The 11,176-nt window shown below is 43.2% G+C and overlaps 1 protein-coding gene across 1 annotated transcript; it reads right to left on the bottom strand.

The window, feature by feature from the left end:
• Positions 1 to 288: 288 nt before the first annotated feature.
• Positions 289 to 9,026, bottom strand: LOC109299076. The gene is made up of 2 exons (XM_019519577.1): positions 8,925 to 9,026; positions 289 to 3,012 (listed from the first exon to the last, which is right to left on the bottom strand). The coding sequence occupies exons 1-2, from the start codon at positions 9,015 to 9,017 to the stop codon at positions 1,414 to 1,416; spliced, it is 1,692 nt and encodes a 563-aa protein (XP_019375122.1). The 5' UTR covers positions 9,018 to 9,026; the 3' UTR covers positions 289 to 1,413.
• Positions 9,027 to 11,176: the final 2,150 nt, after the last annotated feature.

Raw genomic sequence — 11,176 nt, 5'->3', positions numbered from 1 at the left:
AACATTTCATTCCATGCCCCACTTATAATGAAATGCAGCTTGATGAAATGCGTCCATGGAGAAAAAAGGAGAGCTTGTAGCAGAGTTCTACAAGAGTGATAGGGTATTTAAGTAGATTATTTTGTGGATAAAAAGCGAAGTAAATTAAAGACAACATTAAATGGTTTGGATCACTGGGTGACAAACCATGAGGAGTATCCCCTGCATGTAATTTTAAGATGTGTATAGAACATATTTTGTCAGTCCCAAAAATAGTCTTAAATTATAGCAAAAAGCCATTTCATGTAATAAATTGCAATGTTTTATTTTTTTAAAAATTATCAGTTTCTTCAAGAATTAACTATTATAACAAATACAATTCAAAAAAATAAACTGAATATTAAATCTACAACATAAGTACAAAGGATAATTAACAGAGTTAACTGAGAATACTTTCCATAACACCCCTCATTTTGTGAACGAACACTAACATTTTTTTTTAACATTAGTTTCTCCTATTCTAAAATCTGGTGATTTAAGCATAAAAGTGTTTTAAGTCAAACAGATCATACAACCCCCCACAAATCTGAACGATATTGGATTTGATTCAGGAAAACCCAGAGGAAGCAGTATTTATTACATTTCTATATATGTGTAAGTGTAGTCTTGCAAGATCTTTCTAGAAAAGAAAGCTAAGATAAATGTAACCCGACCTACCCTAAAATGAATTAGTTCAAGACTTACATGTATCTTCTTTGACTTGAAGACTTGTAGAGACAGAACTATCCTGGTTCAACTGCTATGGTTACAATTGCTATGGTGTGTACACAATTATAAATGGATAGCATGGAAGTTTTAGTCATGTTTTGTTTTATAAAAATACATTCCTTATTTACTTGAATAATGTAATATGAGTTTGGGAAAAAATAGTTCTTGCATTCTAAGTTGCAGAAATAACTTCACACACAGCTAACCCTAACACAGAACAATTTAGTGACTGAGCAGCATATGATTATTCGGCATGTGAGCAGATCAAACTATTCACTTTACAAATTTTATAAGATATGTTCCTACAGCATGGGCAATACAAAACATTATTGTGTCTAAAGTTAAAACCACCTGTGTTTAATTTAACAGGATGTTAACTGGATCACAAGTGAAAATACAGAAGAGGCACAGACCATGCTTATCTAAAAGTTACTGGGGACAAAAGCCCTATGTTGAATTCAGGAAGAAAACTGTACTGATCTGTGTTGCAGTATGTTACACTGTATATAAACAATATACAAATGTACTACTTTCCAGGCCACCTGATAGATTTTGCTGCTCTGAAAGAGTCAGACAATCTGACATAAAAACTATTTTTGAAGAACTATAAAATACGTATACAAAAGAACAATCTTATCTGGGTAGTGGGACTAACATTCTTCTGTATTAGAACTTCTCCAGTCTTGTTTCACCTACTCCAGTGTTTTTCCTCTTCGCTAATCTTGGCTTCAGTAAAGGTGTTCTAGAAACTCCAATGTCTGAATCACCCTTCACTTTAAAGAAATAAGACGAATTAAGCAGTGTCTGAACATATTTCACCTCATCTGATTTTCGAGATTGAGTAAACACATCATTTCCTCTTTCATCATCAAGAGCTAGACTGGCAGGATGATTTTGTATAAGACACATAGGCTCCAACATGTGTTTGGAGGATACATGAGCACCATCACCTGCACCCTCCAGGGAACAGGATGCTCTTCCTGTATTTCCTGCACTTGATCTAGTTCTGTAAGGCAAACTGAGGTCCAGTGGTTTTTCACAGCAATCTGCAAATCTCTCTCTGATTAGTAAAGAGGAAGTAAGAGCTGGACAGCTGAAAAAGTCTTCTGTCTGAATTGCACACTCTCGCATAGCTGAATTTCTCTCTCCTCCCCTACTCGGTGTCAAACTGAACTGAGAAATCTGAGAGTGTTCATCACAAGTTTCTCTGTTTGAAGATGCCTGAGAAAACTGCGAAGCATCAATATAGTTTCCTTTTTTGCCACTTCTCTCTACACTTGTTTCTTTAGCATGGTTTTGAGCATAAACTGATAAGAAGTTACTGTTACTATTGGGAATCTGTACTGGCAAAAAAGACTTCTGAGTTATAAAAAGCTCTTGACTCTGATCAACATTGTTGCATACTGCTTCAGTTTTTGAGGTCATGAGAGAAGCTCCCTTGTCCCTTAGGCTTCCCACATTGAATTCATCTTCTGAGTCATAAATTTTAATCTCCAGAGCTGCTGGACTAGAGGACAAAAGAGGCTCTATACTGCTAGTACAGTTGTTTATGTCAGTGGCATTGGCTCCTAGTAAACAACAAACTGGCACTTCCTTATTCAATTTCCTTTGTTTTTTAAAACCCGCTATGATTCCACCAGTTAAACTGTGTACAACAGAATCAAGACCTACATGTTTGCAAGGTGTCCAAGAACTCTCCCTATGACTTAATTCCTTGTGTTCACCTTTTTCAGTTACAAAGGAAACTTGTGCTGAAGGAAGGCAGAGCTGCTTTTGATTGACTTGAATATTATTACCTTTATGTACCATTTTAGAGTTTTTAATACGTTTGCAATTTCTCTCTCCAAAGTTCTCCTGATTGCCACTAAAAGCACTGGTATCCTGAAGAAGCTTTATTTTCTTTGCTTTTTTTTTAACTGAAATCCAAGGGAGAGTAGTAGCGTCTTGCTTCTTGCAGAAGTTTCTTTTTGTACAGTCCAATTGATTTTGTGTTTCAGTATTATGCTTGATCTTCTTAAGAAGTTTACTCTTTGTAATATCACTTTCTTTGGTAGTGTTTTCTTCATATGTGCCCATATTTTCCTTTCCTTTACAGAGATCAGGCTTATTTTTCTTTTGTTTCTCCTGTGTCTTCCACTCCTTTCCAGACTTTTTAGATTTGCTTTTCACTTTGTCACAGCCTTTTTGGGGGGTTTCAATGTAATCAAGATAGCTTCCAAACTCATATAAAAGCTTAATTTCTTCATCTGGCTCTAAGTCATTGAGCTTATAAAGAAGAAATAAACAATGAGATTAAACAGATAAATAATAAATGTAAAATTAATTATGCATATTTATTTCCCGAAATGTTACGGCAATACACACACTAACTGTTCCCTTATCCCATGTCACATCATGAGTGGAAGAAGGACTAAAAATTCATGAGAAAAGCCTGAAAATTCACATACAGCTGTGTGATTTGCTGTTCCACATCTGCGGACAGGATAAATTTATTTTCATATGTTTTCTGGTGCTTATGTATATAGTATTAAATACAAAGAAATTACATCCATATAGTGTGAAGGCTGCACTGGTAAAAAAGTTAAGCTATCTAGAGGACTCAACTTGCTCACATTGAACACCTTGAGACAGTTGTTTGTGGCAGTAGTTTGAGAGACATAGGCCACATCCAGACAATCATGGCCACATTCAGGCATTCCCCACACTGCTATCTTGCAGCACAGAGGGATTTTTTGACCCTGAGTGATCCCAGGGTAAAAAAAACCCATGCAGAAAGAAAGTGGTGTGGCACGTACGGTGGCAGCTCCAAAACTGGAGCCTGGCCGGCCAGAGCCACACTCCAGCTGCTGGCCAGGCTCCTGGCTGCAGAAGTGGTCCCCTGGCCCCCAGAACCCCAGGTAAGACTGCTGAGGTCAGCACAGTTAGGGGTATGTCACTATGTAGGCAAATTGCATACAAAACATGATATTAAAAAGCATTATTGAGTTTTAAAAAATGAAGCAAGTTAAGATATTCCAGAATAAAGTTGCTTGAGCAACCTTATTTCAACCCTTTGTGTGCATGCATTATGATATAGTTTATATTTATGTTGATATCCACTATTTTTTCTTGGGGAAACCTGCTTCATTCAGTTTGCAGAATGGACAGTGATTACTTAAGCAATTACTTATTTTATTTACTTCTTGTTTTCCAATATATGGCCATACCTAATTTACTGTACCATGTTTAAACCTGGTCTGAAGACAGAATTATTTTTCTTCATGGTATTTTCCCTAGAGCTTATTCATATTGTATCTGTGTGTTGCACAAATATTAGCAATATTATTGGGTGATGAGGAAAGACCTTTATTGTCCCTATTTTACAGATGGGGAACTGAGACACAGAGCTTTAGGTCAACAGTACACTCTCATTTTGGGTGCCCAATTTGGGACGCATTGAATGCAATTCATCCAAGTATCTGGCATAGCATTGTACTTTATATGTTAAAAATATACCTCCCACAGATTTCAGCGATTCATTTTTTAGTACTCAGTGGCCCTCCAAATCAGACCTTGGGATTTCAGGTTCAGGACCCAGGAAATGAGAAAACATTCAATTGGTAACCACCTGTGAAAAATGTGGTTTAATTACTTGACTAGCATCACACTGAACTCTGTGGCACAGACAAAGAACGATTCCAATTTTCCAGAGCAACTTTCAATTGTTGTTATCATTATAGCTCACTTTTTCTTACTGCAATCCCCTTCTTCATTCACTACGCACCTTCCAGAGACTGCAACAAATAAAGGGTCATGCAGTCAAAATTCTCCTTCACTGCACAACCTCATTTGTCTCCTGCCTGTGTCCATGCACTGAACAAAGCAATGGCCCAATGAAGAAAATCAGTATGTGATCACTTAAATAAAAATGATGGTCTTAATGGATATGTGCAAGGGGAGTGAAAAAATGTTGAAAACAACCTTAGCTTTTGTTTTTCCTAACTGTAGAATACTTCTTGATCTTAATGTTATTTTAACAGGACTTTTGTATAGGTTTCCTAGGTTTCCAAGGAAATTCCATCCTAAGGCAGCAAAATGATTCTAATATGAGCATCTTCAGGGTTGGAAGCTTTAGAGCCAGCAGACCAACTTCAGCAATTTCCACTAATAGAGTAACTGGAAGCAATATCAGATTATTATCCTCTAGGTAGACCAGAACTAGAGAGATAAAATCCTTTTCCCAAGGGTTCCACATTTTTACAAGAACAAAACCAGCCTATTTGCTCTAAGAGAACCCTAGCATCAGTCATGTTCATTTCTTATTTACAAAGCCAAGTCACAGGAAGGTGATAAAAAGGGTTTTTTTTCTTTCAATACCTCTGCATCATTGGGGAACTGACCATTTGGGGGTAGAGGAATAGACTCCTGCTAACACTAAACGTTACCAGAAAGTTATATTTCTCTGAAATCTCGTTGCTTAATTAATCCTCATTATCACATCATAATTTTCTTTTCATTTTCAGTTTGAACTCAGTTGAGACATCACTAAATTGCTAAAAACTGTATTAAATTAATTGTAAGATTCAAGTACTGCATCTATTTTGACTTTATGGAAATGCATCACTCTCACAGGATAATAATCTTTGTTTTTGACTACAGCAATAACTACTCTAGAAAGGCTGCCAAAAAAACACAGTGTTTTTGAGCTGTGGATGAACCTTATTAACCTTTTTATTCCTGAAATATTTTGCATCAAAGTGATGCTGTTTGGAAACAGGCTGCCACCCTCCCCATAAATAATAAAGAGGAGAGTGGGAACTTGAGCATGACTCGGGAAAGGCAAAAAACAGGGTCAGTTTAAGCAGGAACCTGTGAGAAATTGGCCTGCTTTCTGGGGCGAATCTGGGAAAAGCGAGAGTGGAAAGAGCGGCAGCAATAAAATGGATAAGACTGAACAGATCAGGGACAACAGCTAACTTTCTAGCTTGAAATGTGCCCCCCAGAGAGGCTGAGGCCTTTCATTCTCCTGAGCATTCAACAATCAGCTAATAGACAAAAGAAACAAAAGCCAACTAGATAAATTTAATTTATACCAATCTTAGTTGGTGTTTCTTGTGTTTCATGTGCATATATGAAGGATCTGTCTGAAGTTATGTAGGGCAGTGGTACCCAACCTTTCTAGCCACGTGACAAATGATGGTGCAGAGCCTAGTCCGCAGGCTGGAACTAGTGCATAGAATCATAGAAAAGTATGGTTTGAAGGGACCACAGGAGGTTACCTAGTCCAACCGCCTGCTCAGAGCAGGAATATCCCCAACTAGATCATCCCAGCCAAGGCTTTATACAGCGGGTCTTAAAAACGTCCACGGATAGAGATTCCACAACTTCTCTGGGGAGCCTGTAAGCCTGTTCCAGCGCTTCACTACCCTCCTAGTGAGAAAGTGTTTTCCTAATACCTAACCTAAACTTCCCTTGCTGCAACTTGAGATCATTGCTCCTTATTCTGTCATTTTCCACCACTGAGAACAGTCTAGCTCCATCCTCTTTTGAACCCCCTTCAGGTAGTTGAAGTCTACTGTTAAATCCCCTCTCAGTCTTCTCTTCTCCAGACTAAACAAGCCCAGCTCCCTCAGCTTGTCCTCATTGATCATGTGCCCCAGCCCCCAAACCATTTTTACTGCCTTTCACTGGACTCTCTCCGATTTGTCCACATCCAGGCTGTAGTGAAGGGCCCAAAACTGGACACAGTATTCCAGATGTGGTCTCACCAGTGCCAAACAGAGGGAATAATCACTTCTCTCGATCTGCTAGCAACGCTCCTACTAATGCAGGCTAGTACACCATCTTCGCAACAAGGACATACTGCTGGCTCATATTCAGTTTATTGTCCGCTGTAACCCCCAGGTCATTTTTTGCAGAGCTGCTGCCCAGCCAGTCAGCCCCCAGCCTGTATTGGTGCATGAGATTGTTCCGTCCTAAGTGCAGGACTTTGTACTCAATCTTATTGAACCTCTTGAGATTTCTTGTGATCCTATCGTCCAATTTGTCTATGTCTCTGAATCGTAGCCATACCCCACCAGTGTAACTACTACTCCTCCCAGTTTGATGTAATCTGCAAACTTGCTGAGGGTGCAGTCCATCCCATCTTCCAGGTCACTAATGAAGACAGTGAACAAAATCAGCCTCAGGACTGACCTCTGGGGCACACCAATTGATACTGGCTGCCAGCTAGACATCGAGCCATCAGTTATTACCCTTTGAGCCCAAAGCTCCAGCCAGTTTTCTATCCACCTTATAGTCCATTCGTCCAACCTATACTTCCTTAGCTTGCTTGGAAGATGTTGTGGGAGACTGTATCAAAAGCCTTGCTAAAGTCAAGGTATATCACATCCACTGCTTTCCCCAAATCCACAGAGCCAGTCATCTCATCATAGAAAGCAATCAGGTTGGTCAGTCATGACTTGCCCTTGATGAATCCATGCTGACTCTTCCTAATCACCTTCTCCTCCAAGTGCTTAGAAATGGATTCCTTGAGGACCTGCTCCATGTTTCTAGGGACTAAGGTAAGGTTGACCACTCTGTAGTTCCCTGGATCCTCTTCCTTCCCTTTCTTAAAGATGGACACTATATATGCCATTTTCCCAAACATCTGGGATCTCTTCTGACCACAATGAGTATTCAGGGCCAGTGGCTCTGCAATCACATCTGCCAACTCCCTCAGCACCCTCGGGTGCATCCTATCCAGCCCCATGGACTTGTACACATCCACCTTGTCTAAATAATTCCTAACCTATTCTTTTACTACCATCAGCTGCTTACCTCCTCCCCAAACTGTACTGCATAGGGAGAGTGTGATGACATGCCCACCTGCACATGCCAGCCCAATACCACGTACAGCCCAGTCTTGTGTGCTGGATTGGGTCATTCACCAATCCCACCCAACACACCAGGTCCAGCCATGCACTGACCTGACCCTACATGCTAGATCCAGCTGTGTACTGACCCAAGTCCACATGCCATATCTGGCTGCACACCAACCCATCCCTGACTGCAAGATGCAACCATGTACTAACCCAATACTGCACACTGTATTCAGCTCCATGCCAGCTATCCCACGCAGGGCTGTGACATCCAGCCCTCAGGGCTCCCCACAGGTCTGGAAAATTGGCAGCAGAGTAGCTCCACTTACCATTGCTGCCACTCCCTTATTACCAAAATTTCAGACCTGTGGGAAGACATATAGGCCAGAGGACATGCCTCACAGGCTGGAGGTTGAACACCCCTGTCCTAGGGGTTGGCAATTACTTCACTTGAGAAATCTTCACATAGGTTTGTTTTTTTAACTCAAGGAAGCACACTGGGTTCAGTAGCATATATATGATTCTCCTGCGCATGTAGCAGTAAGCCTCAAAATAACAAAAATGTGACAGAGGCCATGATCTTTCCTATTCCCAAGGTGTACCACTCAAGTCCCTTGAAAACTACATATGCAAAAGAATATTGGGAGGGTTGTGGGGAGCCACTTGAGCAAAGACAGGCAACACAGATCCACCCTTTCTGAAAAATTTCAAAACAACTGTAGGAGTCCTGGCATCCCTCTAGTCTAGTGGTTTTCAACCTGAGGTTCACAGACCCCTGGGGGTCCACAGACTATTTCTAAGGGGTCCACAGATAATGACTATGATCAATCAAAAGTATGTGAATACCCACACTTATAAGTCAAAGGGGGACCAATTTGAAATTTCCAGAGGGGTTCACACCTTGATTTGAAATTTTTGGGGTCCACAAATGAAAAAAGGTTGAAAACTACTGCTCCAATCTAAAGAAGAACCCTATGCACTTAAGGAGCAAAAAGGGATGTTAGCACACCAAACCTCACTTTTGTTCTTCAAAATCTATGGTCAATGGGGTCTCCCCTTCATCAGAAGCCCTTCACGGCAATCCAAAATGAAATCTTTTGTTAGGAGTTCTCTCTACCCAGATCAGAAAAAAATCAGGAAACATACTTGCATTTAATGTGCCAGGAGTGCGTATGAATCTAACTTTCAATATTCCCTGTCAAGGGCAGGGAATAGCAAGAAGAGCAACTAATACAGCAACTAACTAGCAGCTGGGGTTTATCTAGGGCTGGCTATTTCAAACACATTTCAAGGTCAGTTCTGTCTCCCCAGTCCTCAAAGTAAAATGCTAAAACACACCTGCTCTCCAGAAGCGTCTTCCTGCAATGCTGATGTAGAAAAGCAAGGGCAGCACTTGTTCTTCTTCTTTTTCGTTTTACCCTTGGAAGCCATTTCCAAGTGTATTCTAAATATTTAGCAAAAAATAAATCACTTTACAGAGTTACTTGAGGTTAACGTTTAGATAAACAAATACGCCTTTTACTACAAGCAGTGCTCAAAAAGGCTCACACCTTTTAGTACCTCCTCATTTCACGTGTAGTTCGACAAAAGGCCCGCTAATTCCAAGGGGTTATTTTGTGCAAGTGAGGACTGCAGGACAGGAGATTTACATTAGGGGTTGAATTAAAGATGCAAATTGGGGACTGAGCCGGCTTGATTAGGCACGGGCAGGGGCTGACAGCCTAAGTTTGACCCCAGTTTGATTCACTGGAGTTAAGGACAACTGTGGTGATCCAAACCAGTGGGCATTAAACGCCACATATAGGTGAGGTAAAACCCAGGATGCAGTTGAAGAGGAGTCTGTTGCCCTTTGCCTTTTCTGCTCCCAGGGAGGTTCCCTCCGGCTCCAGTCTGCTGGCAGCTGGCCCGGCGGGGCGGTGGGTATCCCAGCCCCAGCACTTTCCCCACCGGTTACCACCATAGGCAAGAGCTGAGGGTGGTCCAGCAAAGGCGCCTCAGAGGCGGGGCTCCATGCCGGACCGGGACCAAGACAAAGGTGCGGCTGGGGCGGGGGGGTGAGAGATCCTTTGGGGCTGGGCGCGTTGCCTGAGCCCTTGTGCCTGCTGCTGGCGCAGCGCGGAGGGCGCAGCCAGGACCCACCTGGGCGCGGGCGGCCCAGAGCAGCTCCTGAGAGGGGGGGGCTGCAAGGAAGCGCTCAGGGATGCCCCGAGGGAGCAGCGCGGACCCCGACCCCGCCTGCCCTTGCCCCCGCCTGCCCTTGCCCCTACCGGGCGGGCGCTGCTCCCTCGCGGCTGCCGCCTCCACGCGGTCGCGGGTTTGAAAGGCGCCAAGGCGGGCGGCCGGCGGGCGCGCGGCGGGATGTGAGCGGCGGGGCTGCGCCTCTAGTTCTTGCTGCCTGTGCCCTGCTGGGGGGAGCCTCGCAGCCGTCCTACTTCAGCGACCTGCGCCTCCTTCTCCCCCTGGGCGCCTGAGTTAGCTCCTGGCTGCTCCCCCGCCGCCTCCACGCGGTGCCAGCAGCAGGTGAAGGGCTCAGGCACCCCGGCAGAGCAGCGCCATTGCCCCCGGCGGGGTCCCCCGTGGGACAAGTTGGGTAGGATCGTCTCTTGCGGGTGCGTGTGTATGCTGCGGTCAAAAATGGAGAGTTTGTTTGTTTGTTTGTTTCGTATTTTCCGTATCTCAAGCCAAATCAGTCAAAACAAGTTCCAAATCCAAGTCGGTCCAGAACCGTAAGTGGCCCCGCTATCAGCAAACATCCTCCACCCCAATCTGGGGCTTCAAATGTTCCCAGATCCTTCACCAGGCATCCTACTTGCAGGCCCAAGCTTGAAGGCTCGGGGTTCGGGTGCCCCCGAGTTTTGCTTGCCCTCAGCCATACGGCCACAAGAGCAAGCTAGGGAAGAGCCTCTCTCATTTCCATAAAGTGGGCTTTAAGCCCCAACTCCTCGGCAGGTACTAAATGATGCCAGAAGAACAGTTATCCCCAGGAACGCTTAAGGAGAATTGCCTTCATGGACCCAGATACATGGGGTTAACTACACATTACCTATGTGGGTACTATCCCATGCCTTCCCTGGGTGCGACTAGGAAACCACGGTGGTGATCATGGTATTTCCTCTGCCAGGCAAGCGTAGGACTATACTTGATGTGAGCCCACAAGAGGCCAAAAATGTAGTTGGTCTAATAAAAGATATCACATCTACCCAAGGAACTTTGCCTACTTATGTCCTTAGACCAACAGGGCTACAACCAACAACCCTGGTCCAGGCAAAGGTATTATTAGCAAACACATCCTGCCTCTCCAGTGCTCCTAAAGTCAAGGGAGAGTTTTGCCAGGATCTTTACAACCATAGACCAGCAGGTATCTTTGCTTCCTCTCATTGCACCAACCAAAGTGGAATTTCTCCCCTCCAGTTTGCATAAGTTATTTCCATGAAGGCATTTGTGTCCTTTCCATAAGTTCATCAAGAGGTCAGCCTGTTTTGTTTTGACTTCTGGCACAAGCCACCCAGGGTGTACTGAAGTACATGCTATTGGGAAAAGAAGGCAGTGGACTGACAAGATGACACAGTGTTAATAAAGAAACCTGCAGG

Source organism: Gavialis gangeticus, unplaced genomic scaffold (genome assembly GCF_001723915.1).
Source record: "Gavialis gangeticus isolate Ggan-Ray unplaced genomic scaffold, GavGan_comp1, whole genome shotgun sequence".
Taxonomy (NCBI): Eukaryota; Metazoa; Chordata; order Crocodylia; family Gavialidae; genus Gavialis; species Gavialis gangeticus.
Note: the sequence above shows the minus strand (reverse complement) of the source record. Positions and strands in the feature narration are given on the sequence as shown.

What these genes read in the sequence shown, in the direction of transcription:
- LOC109299076 (XM_019519577.1), bottom strand. Translation starts at nt 9,017, where the DNA reads ATGGCTTCCAAGGGTAAAACGAAAAAGAAGAAGAACAAGTGCTGCCCT. An exon ending in AAGACGCTTCTGGAGAGCAG is followed by an intron (nt 3,013 to 8,924) that starts GTGTGTTTTAGC and finishes CTTCTTTATAAG; the next exon opens with CTCAATGACTTAGAGCCAGA.